The 17175-nt window shown below is 31.5% G+C and overlaps 2 protein-coding genes across 6 annotated transcripts; one reads left to right on the forward strand and one right to left on the reverse strand.

The window, feature by feature from the left end:
- Positions 1–305: 305 nt before the first annotated feature.
- On the reverse strand, positions 306–7803 carry LOC107933406 (protein GLE1). 5 transcript variants are annotated; one of them, XM_041111705.1, is made up of 15 exons: positions 7526–7803; positions 7273–7440; positions 7028–7186; positions 6790–6910; positions 6485–6633; positions 5604–5775; positions 4453–4657; positions 4026–4135; positions 3652–3722; positions 3413–3494; positions 3032–3106; positions 2033–2116; positions 1669–1800; positions 1404–1532; positions 306–736 (listed from the first exon to the last, which is right to left on the reverse strand). In XM_041111705.1, coding segments are annotated over exons 1-15 (1929 nt in total). In that variant the 5' UTR covers positions 7528–7803; the 3' UTR covers positions 306–466. The 5 variants fall into 5 exon arrangements, with proteins under 5 accessions (XP_040967639.1, XP_040967638.1, XP_040967642.1 ...); XM_041111704.1 differs by having other exon boundaries at positions 6790–6913; positions 7526–7801; XM_041111708.1 differs by having other exon boundaries at positions 1404–1526; positions 4453–4651; positions 6790–6913; positions 7526–7771.
- Positions 7804–9969: 2166 nt separating this feature from the next.
- LOC107933323 (glycosyl hydrolase 5 family protein) lies at positions 9970–16124 on the forward strand. Its single transcript, XM_016865511.2, has 4 exons — positions 9970–10402; positions 12626–12873; positions 14056–14576; positions 15382–16124. The coding sequence occupies exons 1-4, from the start codon at positions 10331–10333 to the stop codon at positions 15954–15956; spliced, it is 1416 nt and encodes a 471-aa protein (XP_016721000.1). The 5' UTR covers positions 9970–10330; the 3' UTR covers positions 15957–16124.
- Positions 16125–17175: the final 1051 nt, after the last annotated feature.

Here is a 17175-nt window from a genome sequence, read left to right on the forward strand (position 1 = left end):
GAATTTATATGAATTCAAACCAAGATAGTAGATTTAATATTCGAAAATTTATTGAAAAACAATAATATTTTTAGGTCAAGTTGTTTTCATCATTTTTATTTTTACAAAATATTTTTAGTGGAAACAACGAAAATATTTTTTTTTGTAATTTTAACATATTTTCATTTTTATTTTTCAAAAATCATTTTAACATAGCCTTAATTTTGCTTTTCTTTTAAACAAGATCTCTTTGCCAAAATGAAAATAACTAAAACATAACAGGAAATGAATATATAAATATTATACGAATATGACAAACTTTATACTATTGTATAGAATTTGTTATGTAAGCATAAATCTTAAACTTTTTTCTTCCCCAAAACATTTGTGTATATAATGAAAAGAATAAATGAGGAGAAGAGATTAGCTTCGTACTCGTTTGTGCTTCTGAGCAACTCTTTACAAATGGTTTCTCTATTCGATTGGTTTAGTAGAAATGCCTACTTTGTTGATGATACGGACCATGGTAATCCGACTCTGGCGCCATGTTATTTGATAACAAAGAACTCTGCAAAGTTCTTCCCTCTGGTTCTTGAAGGAATAACTTGTCTTCCAAGTAACATTGAATCTTGGACGTAATCGGCCTCAGGTCCGGATCATCTTGGGACCTCAAGGCATTTAGAAAGTTCTCTGAGATGAAGTTCAGCATTTTCATGAACTGGGATCTGTATTTTCCAAAGAGAGCAAAGCCTGCCATCTGTGAAAACGAATATCTATGTTAATCCAAAGGAAATTTATATCTCAGTGAGCATGTTGGCTCCGTACTAGTTTATAGTTTACGAATTCTGAATTTTGGCCCTTCCCGATTCTAGTAACCTTTTTCCCAACATGTAATTAGGGATGGCAAAACCTAAATAGCTCGATAAATTTCGAATCAATCTACTCTGAATGGAGAAAATGTTTTTTTACAAAAAGAATGCGAGGCGGGACAGGGTGGATTCTTTCTTTTGAATAATGGGTATAGAGCTGTTATGGTTATTGCTTGTCCCACCCCGCTTCGCTCCACTATATGAAATTATCATTTTATCCTTGTATTTGTATTAAAAGAGTAAAAATGTAACAAAGTATTATAGAAAAAGTCAATATTAAATTTTCACTTGACTTTAAAAAGAATGAAAATATTAAAGACAAGTAGCAAAAATTAAATTGAAGCAAAGCGAGCTCGGGTAAAGCAAGAATGGATACATCCAACATCAATGGAGGTGGTAGCGGTTTTTAAGATTCTACATCCTTAGTGAAGTGGGGCAGGTGGTGGATTTAGCAACATCCACCCCCATCCCGCTCTATTGCCATCCCCAGGCATGTTCATGTTTTCAGCAATTACTGGTATGATGCAAAAAAGTAGACTGAAAAATCCAACTTACTTGCAGGAATGCGTACAAAGCCACAGCGGTATACATATTGGCAGGGAGTGCATTTAGAAACCTAGCAAGCCAAGCCCAACCTTCCTTTAGACCATGAACATTTTGGCAACCAGCAACCTCAGTCTGCCACTAATGATAAAAATCTCGTTTAGTAGGGTTTGTTTTTGATGAATTATATGATGCTACATGTATAGAGGGCAAAAATATCCATATGCTTAACTAGGAAAGAGACATCACTTTCTTTCTTATTTAACCATTAACATACCTGAACCAGTGCCCCATACAGCTTCATGTAAGAATCCAACCGTACCAAATAATCTGTAGTACTTTCAATCTTCCCATCATCCTCTTTGTATCCAATAACCTTCCAATAAGCTTCTTTGGATTCAAATGCTGACTGGAATAGCAAATTACAACTCAGAAGCCATATATCAGCAAAAGGAACAAAGGCACACTAGCATGATTCCGTTTATCCATGTTTGGCTTTTCTAGAGCAAGTTGAGTGATTTCACATATCAAAAAAGCATAGCTACATGTTTAACAAATGCAAACACTTGAGAAACACAGTGAGTTTGAGTGCTAGCTTGTTATTCATCTAGATAGGCTTACATAAGATATAAAAATGTTACCTTGGTGTATGAAATATGCTTTGGGACAGTGTAAATGCAAGCTCTATGTATCTCAGCAAGAACAAGATCCATCGCTTGTGGGAACTGGTAAACAAGAATATTTCTACGTTAAAATTCAGTTTCTGATGCTAAGATCAGAAAGCACTCTTCCCCCCCCCCTCCCCCCAAAACAAAGCAAAAAGAAACAGCTTGGATGAGGGGAGTCTCAAACCTTCAAAAGTGGAGATACTGTGCCCGGGGTGTCTATGCTTGGTTTTATCCCCGTGTTTTGTCCCTCGACTCTACAGAGAGCCCCAACGGGTTCAGAGAGAGGGAGCGCCTCACCCACCAAGGAAATATGAGCACTTGGCCGTGGTGAGCTTCAAACCCATGCTCTTCTTACCCGCTAATGCCATATAAGGGCATGAGTTCGAACCCCACCAAGGCTAAGTGCTCACATTTGCTTGGTGGGTGAGACACTCCCACTCCATGAACCCGTTGGAGCTCTCCGCGGAGTCAAGAGACAAAACCCGGGGATAAAACCATGGACACCCCGGGCACAAATCCATTGTTTTAGGGTTTGAGACTCCGACCTCCCCTCAACAAAAACTATAGAATGCACTATAAGTATTGCAGCTTATCATTTACTTATTTTACAAATAAGCTCTAGTTGTTTCACCTTCTTATCCACCTACCGGTATGATATTATCGTTCAAGACTTTGTCCTAAGTTCATTACCCACCCACTAAATTAGTCATGAACCAAACACATCTAAACAACCTAGGAAATCAAGGCTTCTGAGAAAGTAATCAGAAATATTTTTTATTTTCGTGGCATGTTAAAATTTATAGCAGTCCCATGCTTAGTCATAAACTTTAAATTATGATACCAAAATGATCTCAGTATCTAAGACAGCCTGTGAAGAGGAAAAGGCCATTTTTTATGGTTATTGTGATTAATTTGCTCCCTTTACACCCCCATCCCTCCCCTACCCAAGAAAAGGAACCATAAAAGATGTACCTGTGATGTTACAAGGACGATGACATGTGCACAGGCAAAGGCAGAATGACTAGGGCTTTCGCAGTTAGAAACAACCTGAAGTATCAACAACAGAAATGCACCGCCATAACCATAAGGAGTTTCAAAATACAGGTATCACTGACAGATAACATTTAGAATAGAGACCTCAGATTGTTTTAGTTCCATGCATGGCCACATTACTTGGTCATTTTCATTAGAGAGTAGGGAACTTTCTCAAGGTATGCATAGTTGGCTTCATTGTGAAAAATTCTATTGCTTTCAATGCGGAACCAGATTTCCAACTTTGCATTTTGAATGGTTAGACTTTTTGTACATTTGTTGAAAATAACACATTGTTTTGTGATGAGCAACTGTGACTACCTTCTGAGCAAAATATGCGATGCTTATGGTTTGAGGGCAACGCGGATTGTTGAAAATCTTTACAAGCTCACTAGCTTGTGTGCTGCAAAAGATTGTTTACATATAGAATTATCAATCTAACAGCATCATGAAATTTTGGATGTTAAACTTCTAGTTGAAGCAAACATAAATCCTAATGCAGAAAATATAATAAACTTTACAAAACCACCTTAACACAAAAATGAACAGATCCATCTTACCTAACCTTGTCCTTGTTACCACTAATTTGTCTTATTAATCTACCAATAAGCCTTCCAGTGCTGTCAAAATTCTAAAAACAAACAACATTGCTTAACCAAATAAGATGCATTCAAACCAAGACACTGAAAAGAAAATTCAGTGCCAAATGCTAAATACAAATAGAGAACATATGGTAACAAAGCTAAAGCACTTTCCAATAATATAATACATAACCCACACATCTACATAACGACCCCCTTTTTTTAATTTACTTTTTACCTTTTGGACAAGTACGGAAATAATTAACTTTAATCGAATAGGATCACATTCTGATATTTACCACCCAATTTTATAAGCAATACATATCCTAAATGTAAGTAGATATAAGACATGCCTGATTTGAACTTGATCTCAGTGATTGGTTTATTTCTTCCAACTCTTTTAATTTTTGTAGCCTTTCCCTCTCTAGCTTTAAAGCACTCTCAGCGGCCCTGAGCATATTACCTGCCACATTGACAGAGAGACACATTAATGTACCGCCTTGAACAAAAATCTTGTTTACCAGAACAAAGGAACACACGCATATCTGCATTTCATGCTGTTGATGAATCTATCAAGTGCAAAAACTCAAACAAAATATGGACAACATTAAGAATATGCCTAGCAACTAGCAAGCAGTCTTTAGAAACATAGACAGCAATGAAGTGACAAGAACTGAGGTCATGTATTTATCCCCGTGTATTTAGGTTTAGGGTCCTGTACGTATGTACATACGCGAATATGCATGAGTATGTTTTTAAACTGAAAATAAATGAATATACCTGCCAATTCTGATTTATTTGTTTTATCATTCTCAACTCTCGAACTAGTAGCATTTGGGCCTCCTGAAGCTTCTGTTTGTGGCACTTCAGAAGTATTAGCTTTTGAGGCTTTGGCTGCTTCCTTTTCTGCTGCTTCTTTTGCTGCTATCCTCTCAGCTTCCAAAGCAGCTCTATTTGCTTCCTCAGCTTTTAGTTTAGCCTGCAACTAATACATAAATTTCTTAATCATAAAGCAAATATCCTTTAATTTCCCTATAAAATTAACATGTTTTCTAAAAGGATTTGAGTAACAAAAAAAATATATGTTGCTAAAAATAAATGCATCTACAGATATAAGGTTTCATTTTTTTCAGAGTTAAAATCTATAAAAAGCCTCACAAAGTGGAGCAGGGACCTCCTATCAGAAAGCATACACACACGCAAAAAAATGCAAAATATTAAGAAAACTATCTTGGACTATTGCAATATCTCAACTCTTTAAAGCTCAATAAAGAAAAAACAGAATAGACTCCAACTTTATTCTCTCAAATCCAATGGTAAATTATAAAGGCCTTTTCCATGGAGCATGAACGAAGTGATGAGGCCACTTAGTTGTGTGGCTTTCTAATTGAAACCTGTGGTGTCTGAGTCTGGAGCCTTTGTGGCACTAACAAGGCCAATCATCATACTGTTATTATTCTTAAGTACTTTTGTCAAACTAAAGTGATTTTGAGATCTCGAGATTTAAAAGATTATGACAGGAGATTGTGTTCTCTTTTTCTCTAAATCCATCTTTACATGGAAGAATGTCAATGAACTGAACCATGCAATTTGTCCTTGTTCTCTTTTATTCCTTGCTACCACAATGAAGCATAGCTCTCGTGTAAAGTACAAAGAAAACACCAGCAAAGTAACAAGCAACACTTTTAGAACTCTACAATAGCCAAGTCCTTCTTAAGTTCAATCAGAAAAGTTTTCTTAAAAATTGAGTTATATGCATGACAACCTAGCAAAAGAGAACTTCCGCAGCTTAAAAAGACATCCAGTCAGTTCACAAATGGAAAATTGCACAAAGTAACAGCCCTAGTTAGATGAACAAAAGATACAGAGAGGAGCAGTGCCACATATGACGCAGGTCTAATATACTACATCTAAGGGTTGTACAAACTAACCTCTGCCTCTGCTTTGGCCTTTTCTTGGAGTAGTCTTTCTTCCTGAAGAGCCTTTTCCCTTCTCTTGGCTTCTTCATGTGCTGCATCACTTCGTATTTTCCTTTCCTCTATTTGTGATTTGAGTTCATGGTCCCGCTGGACAGCAGTCAAATGATTATCAAGTCCTTCTGCGCTGTAGTAAATTCATGTATTTTTAAAAATTGTTTCCAGAACGGCAAGCACCATGTAATTGTGGAAGACAACTTCAACAAATTCATCCATTATACCATAATTCAAAAGTATTAAATCTTACTTTAATTCCTCTCAATAATCGAACTACTCTCTTCACCCTATTTGCACATTAAGAAAGAAGCTTTGACTTTTACGTGTTTATTGGCATCCATCTATTTTCTATAACATTGATTTGCTATACTTATTATTGTCAAAAAGTAAAATAAATTGAAAAACAAATTCTAAATATAGAAGAAAAAGAAAGAGCTAAGATGTTCAAAACTTAAAAAAGAAATAACTTCATTTTGGAACATCCAAAAAGGACAGGTGAAAAATGAAAATAAAACAGAGAGAGTGGTAGTTAACTATGAACTATAAGGAGTTTGAGACTATGATCCTCCAAGAACTCTGCAAATACATGAAAAAACTTAGAGTGAACTTGTAAACATACCCATGTCAGATACATACACAAACCTAACAGTCACACTCAAGTCTGAGTGACATAGACTATTAGGATCAGTTAGAACGCATATAATAAAGCATCATGCAGCATCAATAGAAAAATGGAAAAAAGGACGAAAGAGCCAGCAACAAGATCCAGTTCTGGAAACTGTATTCCAAAACTGAATATGTTAGTAAATAACTATGAGGAACAAAAGATGCCTACTTACACTCTGCGTTGGTACTGAACATCAAATTTCCTCTCCACTTCTCGCCTTGCTTCTCTATATTTCTCAACTTTAGTATGTGCAGAGGAAGATTTTTCGCTCTCATTTCTCAAATCTGTCTCTAATGCAGAGATTGTGTTTCTAATTTCCTCCTGTACTTGAGTACATTGCAATGCTACATCATAATCCATATATGAAGGATAGCAAATAATAAAATACACATGAAATAAAAAGATCCGAGTTCATAACCAACATGATATAATAACACAAAACTTAAGCTCTCTTCAACAGAAGTTAATCCAACAAACCTTAACTCCAAGTTGATGCTCATGAGTTAACTCATATAAAGCACTCTCCACCAATCCCACCTCATTCATCAAGTAGGTTTGAACGTCAAGACATGGCTGATCATCAGAATCATCATCGCTACTACTGAAAATTAAGAATTTCACAACAAAACCACGAAAACAAATCACCTTGAGCATGCACACTAAATAAAGACTTCAAATTTAACAAAAATAAGCAATGGGTTAACATAATCCATACCTAAAATAAAATTCATTGCAATTAAATCGTGCAGCTTTCACTAAACCTCGATCACGAACTTCCTCATTCTCACCTTCACTATCCTCAAACTCCTCGTCAGATACTCTCATTACAAAAGCATTTGAGCTTCTCTTGGTGCCTTTTTCCCCATAAATTTCTCTATTTCATATATTAAAATTAAAAAATATGCATCTTAATTTAACTGATACAAGTACAGAAAATACAAAGATGAAATACACACACACCTTGATTTGGTTTTTGCAAAGGGCAAAGAAACCGAAGAAGAGAGATTGAGCTTCTTTTCCAAGGAATCAAGCTCCGATAACAAAGATTTGAAGCTCCAATCCGGGTCGGGTTCAAGACCGATTCCATTAACGATTTGAGGACGCCGAATTTCCAACTTAACAGCTTCCCTACAATATCATGCATTTTTTATAAGTCAAATTAACCAAAAACAAAATCAAGAAGAAAAACACAAGAGAAGAAATTTGAACTTACATTGTGGTCTTGAGGACTTACAAATTTAAAACCCTAATGATTCAATTGGGAAATGAAAATCAGAGTAAAACCCTAAACCCCCAAATCTTTTTTTCTTTTCGAATTCTAAACACCAAAGCGCCAAAACTTTATTAAGACATTTCCACTCAGCCTGATTATAACAGAGTTTTACTTCATCTTCCTTTACTGTATATGGGTCGGATCCGGATGATCCGTGGATCCACTTGGGTCCATTGGGCATTTTCAGGTCCGAACTCTTTTCGTCATAGATTGAAGAGCTATTAAGTCGAAAAATATTAAAAATATATATTTTTTATAAAAAAATTATATTATGAAAAGGGTATTTTTTATTTTTATTTTTTATAAAATAATTAATAAAACTAAAATTATTGTTTTTATTATAGGTACAAGATTAAATTAGTCCCATTATTATTAAATATATTAATTTAGTCCTTTGTACTAACAACATGAATCAAGTAAGTCCAAATTTTAATAGAATTAGCCTTTATTGTTTAAAAATTATGATTTACTGTTAACTGAGTTAATATTTTCGAAAGTTTTTTTATGATTTTGCAAATAACAACTTTTGTTTGGAGCTGAATTGTAAATAAAAAATACTCTTGATGTCAAATTTTTAATGCTAAATGTTAAATTTATTACAATTTGACCTTTGATTTTTTTTTTAATAATAGCACATAAATCACAGTGATACTTTTTTAGTAAAAAGACTTGATTGATTTAATTTCTATAATAGAAGGACTTGTCATGTAATTACACCATAAATAAGACATACACGAGTGGACATCTCCAACTTTCTTTGGACAAAGTTGTTACAATTTGTGGGCTGACTCGGCCCCCAAATTTTTTCCTCATAATAAACAAAATAATTTCATTAAAATTCAACACAAACCTATCACTAAATTATCAATAAGTTTATATTTTGATTATTTAATTTTAAAAATTTATAAAAATTATCATTTAATTTTACAAAAAATTTAAATTATTTAACTATTCAAAAGTTTTTATTAAGTCACTAGGCTATCATTTTTTTTTTTAAGTTCGAGTAGCGACTTTAAGTAACGATTCGACAATTGATATGATAGATCAGTACCCATCGGCAAATAAAATGATATACTTAGACCCAAGTCAATCTGATGGCCAGTGTTAGAGATTGGTTTTTTGAATTTTGGTTCATAAATTCATGATGTTTAAAGTTATTTCATGAAAAAAATTTAGTTGTGTAAAAGAAAGGGAAGAAGAGCTTTGGATTTATGTAGGCAGCGTGCACAAAGAAGGTCATACAACAACGATGTTAATAACCCATTGACTTACATGAAAACTTACAAATAGTTCAATGACCAATTTATAACTTTTTAAAGTTGAGTGATAAAAACATAAATTTACTTATAGTTTAGTGACATTGGATAATTTACCCTAAATTTAATTATAAAATTATAGAAAATTATCAATACAAAAAATATTTTTTATCCACCCTTCACTAAAAAAACATGGGGAAGTTTCACTTGATTCTTTTATCCTCAACGTCATTCAACATGCCAAGCCATCCCACATCTCTCCCTACTTAGATATTATAAAATTTTGAAGGATTAAAATTAATTTTTTATTAAAAAAGGACTTAAATTGAATAATTTATAGTTAAGATGAACCAAAATTGATATTATTCTAATTATGTTCTATTTAAGAATATTATGCACATATAGTTTTGATTAAATTTAAAAATTTTGACTCTTTGTTGGATGTGAAAAATCTTTTAAATTATTAAATATAAATCGAAAAAAATAATATTGTCGATTGATATAATTGAAATATTGGATTAAATAAAAAAATTATTTACACAATGAGTATCATTAAATTGATAAATTTAATGGACGATTTATTAAAGTAAAAATACCTCTTTAGTCATTTTTAATTTTGATATTAAATAAATTAGTCACTCTAAAAAAATCTGAGTAATTTAATCTCTATCAATTTCGAAAATGAGCAACTAAGGATATTAATCACTTCAATTGATATTTTTCATCAATTATATGTAATTTTTATTGATATAATAAATTAAGCTCTTAATGTCTACATATTTTATCATTTTGGTATTTATTCTAAAAAGAATCATTTGAAAAAATGTATAAAATTTTAAGAAAATCTAAAAGATTCATATTTGGCTTCAAATATATATAAATATACAAAATATGTTCAAATTGACAAAAACATTAATGTTATGATTAATTGTCATTAGATTCTCACTATCGAAATTGATAGAGATTAAAGTGCTCTTGTTTTTTTTAAGAGGGACTAATTTGCTCAATATCAAAATTAAGAGAAACTAAAGATATAGTTGTACCATTTATTAATATATGTAAATTAAATAAAAAAATACAACTAGATCCTTCATATGTATATAACCACACAAGCTATTCAATGCAATAATCCCACCTTCCATTGAAAAAAACACTCTCAAAAACCATGGCAAGGTTAGCTATTTTGCTACTCATTCTCATTGCCGTTCACCACGTTAATCCAACCACATCCCTCCCATTGTCAACGAACTCCCGTTGGATCGTCGACGACCAAACTGATCGGCGAGTGAAGCTAGCTTGCGTGAACTGGCCGTCGCACCTTGAGCCAGTGTTCGCCGAAGGACTGAGCAAGAGATCGATGGATTCGATCGCCGAACAGATCGTATCGATGGGATTCAACTGCGTTAGGCTCACTTGGCCGTTGTATTTGGCCACCAATGACTCTTTAAGTTCCCTCACCGTCCGGCGATCGTTTCAAAATCTTGGGTAAATGGAACCCATTGCTGGAATCCAAGCTAATAACCCATCCGTCATTGATGTGTCACTGATACAAGCTTTCCAGGTATGAAATTTCAAATTTGTATTACTTTTTTTTTTTTGGCAGAAAGGAAGATTAGGTTTGCACGTGAGACTAATAGGATAAGTACAAAGGGAAAATTACACTTAAAGATAACTAAATTATTAATAATTTTATGTTTTAGTCTCTTAATTTTAAAAAGTTATAAAATAGTTACTAAATTATTAAAAAGTTTGTATTTAAGTTATTGGATTGTTAAAATCGCTGCTATATGACATTTTATTTGAACCACCTACACCAATCAAAGCTCTTATTCCTCTATTCTTCTATAATTTTTTTCTCTGTTCTATAATTTTTTTCTATGAATTTGCTTTAAATCTCATGAATTTATGAATAAAAAACGAAACAACTTTTTTCTCTGATCTCTGACATTAATCATTAATTTGACTTGGATTTAAGATATATTCATTTACTTGTTGATAGGTACTGATAATCAAATCATCATTGGCAGTTTGCTAATTGGACTTTTTTTTAAATAATATATTTTAATAGTTCAGTAAAATAAAAACTTTCGAATAATTTAGTGATCATCTTATAACTTAATACTAAGTGGCCAAAATGTTAATTTATTAATAATTTAATGATTTGATTGAAGTTTATCCTTTAATTTTTTTGACACAAAGGAAAAGGAAAAATAAGAAAAAAATTAATAATTTTTTTTGTGGAGACCCCATTGGCGAAACAACTTAGAAAACAATGACTTGTTTTCCGACATTACTTAGGCTTAAAGATAATCTAATTAAGTTTGGTTTGAAATCCACAAACACTCCCTCCCTTTTACATTTATTAATATATATCCACTAAGGGCCTTGCTATTGCGATAATTAGGTAAACGTTTAAGCGTATTTTTTTATTTAAAGGATAGGAAAAGCTTATAGACAATGTTTTTAGAATTAGATTAGTGGTCGAATCTATCAGGTTATTAGTTTGTTGATTTAATCAGTCTGTACTGATATTCGGATCAACCAATTTAATAATTTTCTTTAATTCAAACCCTTTATTAACCATATTTTTAAATATCCAAATTTACTTGTGGAGTTAAAAAATTTTTATCTATACCAAATAATTTATTATTATAGTTTAATTTTTCTTAGTCAATCATGTGGTAGTTTATTAATTTATCCATAATCATAATACTCAAGTGGGAAAAGTTGACAAAAAAGACAATGATAATTACAATTTAACAAATGTTGTTGACATTGATTAAATCATTAAAGTTAGCCCCCTTGTTTTTATTTTAATGTTATTTTTTATGCTTCTTGGTTTAAATATATATCAACTTACATTTCCAAACTAGGTATATATTTGTTTGTTTATGGTGATTTTAAAATAGGATTTATCATATTTTGATTTTTTTAATTTATTTAATTTAGTTATTCTAATAAAATAATTATGTGAATTAGTCACCGCCGTTAAAATTTTTATTTTCTTTTAATAGATTATTGATATGGCACGTTAACACATTAAATGGCTGACATGTGACAATTTATTGGCTTTTGATTAAAGTTTAGGGACCCTATAATTAATCTAAAACATTTTCCTCTAAACTTTATAGAGAAATATTATTTTATTGAGAAATCCTATTTTATAAAAACCTTAGTTGGATCTTTCTCTCTAAACTTATCAACACTTTAAACAATTCAATTCTAATTATTAAATTAAGAGTAAAAAATATAAACTAATTTAATATTCGATTCGATTCAATTTTCCATTTTTTAATCTACATAACACAAATTCTCAAATGCATCAAAATTTACAGACACTCATATATATATATAATATTTTAAATACAAATATAATATAACAAAATATGCGAAATATTAATATATAAAAACAAACTGTCCAAGAGCCAAACTAAAGCCTGATTCTAAAAAAAAAGAAACTCCTATTCAAGCTCACCCAGACTTATCCAAAAAGCTTATATTATTGTTTTAAAAATTAAAATTATATAATATATTATTCTACATTAATAATTATTTTTTAATTAAATTTAAATAATACTTTTAAAATTACTTAATTTAAAATCAAATTGACATCATCGACCAAATTCAAATATATAAAAATCTTCGTTTAAGTGCCACCCAAATCAGGTCGGGCCAATTGGCCCAACAGGTGAACTGATCTATTTATATGTATATTTATATATATCAACCACTCAAATTTTGGTATTTTTGTTTTGCTTATTATTGGATGAATTTGAAATGACAGGCAGTGGTGTCTAGCCTTGGGAAAAACAATGTAATGGTGATACTCGATAATCACCTGAGCAAACCCGGGTGGTGCTGCGGTTACTTTGACGGCGATGGTTTCTTCGGTGACCCGTATTTTAACCCGGATATATGGGTCACGGGTCTGACCCGGATGGCCACCCTATTCAATGGTGTCACCAATGTGGTTGGTATGAGCTTGAGAAATGAACTTAGAGGTCCCAAACAAAACGTAAATGATTGGTACAGGTAATTTTTTTAATTCTACCTATATATATATATAATATAAGCTGAAAAAATTTGGGTTTATTTTAATCGATTTATACGGTTTTAAGTAGACAATCAAAGTTAAAGATAGGTAAGAGCATCGACCTCCTTTTAATCTAATTCTAGTATATGCATTTACACTAATGTTTTATATATACATATATTATCTTTAAAGTCTTTAATTGAATTGGTGTCACGAGTCAATTCAGCACAAATTCAGTTAGGAAATGATTAAAAAACTAATTTTTTACAAAGTACAGTATATTTTTATTAGAGTGGCGAGACTTAATTCTAAATATCTTCTTCTCCTTTTTGTTTTTTTTCTCAATTATATTATGATTTTTAAATATTCAAATTATCATTTCAACTAAATTTTCATTTGGTTTTTATATAAATTATTTTGCATAAAAAAATTTCCACGAATATTTCCGGTGTGCCATAATCTAGTATGCTTCAATGTATGTGTATTATTCATATGGACAAAACTAGGGGCCCTAGTCCCTCTAAAATTGAAAATTTTCTACTTAGGTTTTTTAAAAAGGTTTTTTGTATTTTGACCTTCTTAAAAATATAAAAATTTGATTTAATCATTTAAAATATATAAAGATATAGGTTATTAAAATGATGAAATTATATTTTTACTATCATAAAAAGTACAATTTAATTTTGACCTTAAAATTTAGAAATTTTTTTAAAGAAAAAAATAATTATATTTAATAAAATAATGATTATTATATCTTTTATAATACTATAATAACAATAATGGATGCTTATGAAGCAATTATAGATATAACCGACATCCATAGAAACATATACCTTCAACATACAGACAACTGTAAAGTGGAGGAGAATAAAGCAATCCCCACCCCAATTCCATCATTATCCTTTGTCATCCCTGTATGTGGTCCAAGGTGAAGTTGGGGTAGGTAGGGACTTAACCTGAATGGTAAAATTATCATTTAATCCTTCAATATTTATAGAATTATAAATTAATATGATATTAAAATATAATCTAATTTTTCTTTAAAAAAATGTATATTTTGGTCCTTCAAAAAATTATAATTCAATTATGATCTTCTAAAATTATTTTCTAACTTTGCCCTTAATGTACTGCTAAAGAATTCGAAATTCATTGCCATAATGCTGATGAATTGGGTTATATAGGTACATGCAAAAAGGAGCTGAAGCAGTGCACGCAGCCAACCCAAATGTGCTCATTATCCTTTCGGGACTAAGCTTCGATAAAGACTTATCGTTCATCAAAAACCGACCCCTGATTCTCACGTTTAGTCGAAAACTAGTGTTCGAAATGCATTGGTACGGGTTCACTGATGGCCAGGCATGGGTGACCGGCAACCCAAATCGGGTGTGTGGCAGAGTGACGAACGATATGAAGAGGATGTCAGGGTTTTTGGTCGATAAAGGTTATCCATTGTTTGTGAGCGAGTTTGGGGTGGACCTACGAGGGACCAATGTGAATGATAATAGGTACTTGAATTGCTTTTTGGGTACGGTGGCTGAACTGGACCTAGATTGGGCATTATGGACACTGGTTGGGAGCTATTATTTGAGGGAAGGGGTCATTGGGTTAAATGAATATTATGGGATAATGGATTGGAATTGGATTGATATGAGGAATTCAAGCTTTGTTGAGAGAATTTCAGCACTTCAATCTCCTTTTCGAGGTAAGCAAACTTTAATTTCCATAAAAAATCTCAGATTTTTTTTTATTTTTAATTCAACCGATTCGAAACCTAATCTATCAACCCTAAGTCAAATCTATCAGCTTGTAAAAACTTACAACATAAAATTTTTTCGAAACTAAAATTGACCCATCTAAAATGATCCAAACCTGAAATAACACAATCTCAAAGTGATCAGAAACATAAATAATTAGACTCGAGAAACCAAAATGAATGGCTCAAACATAAAACGACCAAAGCTCGAAAGTATCTGAACTTGAAATTAACTTGAACTTAATGATCCTAATTGTTTGAAACTCAAATTACCTGATTGAGATTGATCCAATCTAAAACCAATCCAACCTGCCCAACAAAGGTTTAAATTTCATCAATTTAAAAAAGATCGAGAAAATATTTAAAATATATATTAAACCTATTTTTATCAAGTTTTTTTCATATTAATTACATTATTTCTCTTAAATGATAAATCTGATAATATTAAACACAATTCAATTATAATAAAATATTAAAAGAATATTAGAAAACGACTTGAATACACATGTTTATAAGTTGGCCCAAATTGAGTTCGGTTACAAAAATTTCTAAGCCAAAATTCAAATAACTAGGCTTGTCCCAACTCATTTTACCGACCATAAATTATAAAATATTAAAAAATATTTAATATTATATATTTATATTATTTAATTTAAATTTGGTTTTAGATAACTTGGCCGGAGATCAAAAGTCTTTGTTCAAGCTCGGCCTGACTTTCAAGCACATCATCTATTTTTTCCATAATGTCATGCAGGACTAGGATTATCGGAAACCGAACTACACAAAGTGATCTTTCACCCTTTAACCGGGCTTTGTGTTTTAAGGAAACAATCGGGTAGCTCTTTGAGTTTGGGTCCATGTACTGACTCAGAGGCTTGGAATTACTCACCCCAAAAGACCTTGGAGTTGAAGGGAACTCAGTTGTGCTTACAAGCTGATGAACCGGGGACGATGGTGAAGCTCGGAACCATCTGCGGCGGCTCGAACTCAAGATGGGAAACAATATCAGATTCAAAGATGCACTTATCATTGAAGCTCGGAAATGTCACGTCAGTTTGCATGGACATAGATTCGAACAACAATGTTGTTGTAGCAGGTTGCAAATGCTTGAATGATGATAGTCAGTGCGACCCTAAAAGTCAGTGGTTCAAACTTGTGAATAGCACGAGGAGTGGAAACGGGGGGAACTCCTTTGTAGATTTTGATTCGATCACTGATTTCGGGAAAAAAGTTTTTATGGAATCTTTTGGTTGGTTGGATATAAAAACCAGTCTTGATCGATTCAAGGCTAGTTTAGCATTATTGTTACAGTTAAAAAGTACATTTTAAAAGCTTGGTTTGAAAATATTGTTTCTTAATTTTAAGTGTTTAACATTACTGTAAAAAATTGTTATGAAAAGTTTCTTAAAATCCTCATAATATGTACATATAAAAAGAGGATTTTCCCTTACACTAGTATAAAACTAAGTTTTCTAAGCACATGTTTATAATTGTTTTTATCGAACATGCAAAATTTCCAATAATTTAAGATCTTTATGATCATATTAGATCAAGAATATAAGCCCTTGAACTTTGACGGAAAAAATCAATAAAGCCCTTACGCGAAAAGCGCACTCAATTAAACCCTCAAACTCTCAAATTACATCAATTAAATTTTTAACCAACTTTTTTTGTCTGGACCATTACATCGCTAAAACTTTGGTGAATGATTTTTTTTTTCATTGAACAAATATTTAGGCATTTTCAACCATTACGTCGCTAAAACTTTGGAGAATGATTTTTTTTTTCATTGAACAAATATTTAGGCATTTTCAATTTATTAAAAACTTTTATGCACATAATTAATCTTAAGGTAGCATTTGACAATTTCAATTTCAAATTTTGGATTTGGATTTCAAAAATGATATAAATTAAGTGATACACATACAAATATAACATTCATGATTATTTATCAAATCTAATGATTTATTAGATGTTTGTTTAGTATCGATTTTGAAATTCTAAGGAATTTATGGATTTAACAAATTCATGTTTTTTATACTATTAAAATATATATTACATTAAAACCCGGTTAATTTGGTACTTAAGCTTTTCTGGCTCAACTTAAAACCTGATTTTAGCTTTAACATTTAAATTGGTACCTGATTTTTTCAATTTGATACTTGAGTTTTTTTTTTCAATTAAGTACATGAGTTTGATTTCAACCTTCAATTTGGCAACTAAGTTTTTTTTTTCCCAAATAAGTACCTTTTTTTTACTAGAGCACGTGTGTCAAATATTTATTGGGCTGCATAATGTCAGGTATTAAATTGAACATTGAAACCAAACTCATATACTAAATTCACATTAAAACCAAACTCAAGATCTAAATAGTATATTAGCCCATATATTTGAGTTAATTCCACCAAACATCCCCAAACTATGACCCTCATTTAAATTGGTCTTCAAACTTTAAAACATTCTAATTACATCCTTGAACTACATATATATGTTATATCAATAAGGTCTTTCAATTACTAAAATCATTAATTTAATCGTTAAATATGAT

This window comes from Gossypium hirsutum, chromosome A04 (assembly GCF_007990345.1).
Source record: "Gossypium hirsutum isolate 1008001.06 chromosome A04, Gossypium_hirsutum_v2.1, whole genome shotgun sequence".
Taxonomy (NCBI): Eukaryota; Viridiplantae; Streptophyta; class Magnoliopsida; order Malvales; family Malvaceae; genus Gossypium; species Gossypium hirsutum.

What these genes read in the sequence shown, in the direction of transcription:
- LOC107933323 (XM_016865511.2), top strand. Translation starts at nt 10,331, where the DNA reads ATGGAACCCATTGCTGGAATCCAAGCTAATAACCCATCCGTCATTGAT. An exon ending in AACGTAAATGATTGGTACAG is followed by an intron (nt 12,874 to 14,055) that starts GTAATTTTTTTA and finishes TGGGTTATATAG; the next exon opens with GTACATGCAAAAAGGAGCTG. An exon ending in ACTTCAATCTCCTTTTCGAG is followed by an intron (nt 14,577 to 15,381) that starts GTAAGCAAACTT and finishes AATGTCATGCAG; the next exon opens with GACTAGGATTATCGGAAACC.
- LOC107933406 (XM_041111704.1), bottom strand. An exon ending in GGTAACAAGGACAAGGTTAG is followed by an intron (nt 3,495 to 3,651) that starts GTAAGATGGATC and finishes AATCTTTTGCAG; the next exon opens with CACACAAGCTAGTGAGCTTG. An exon ending in TGTATGGGGCACTGGTTCAG is followed by an intron (nt 1,533 to 1,668) that starts GTATGTTAATGG and finishes TTTTATCATTAG; the next exon opens with TGGCAGACTGAGGTTGCTGG.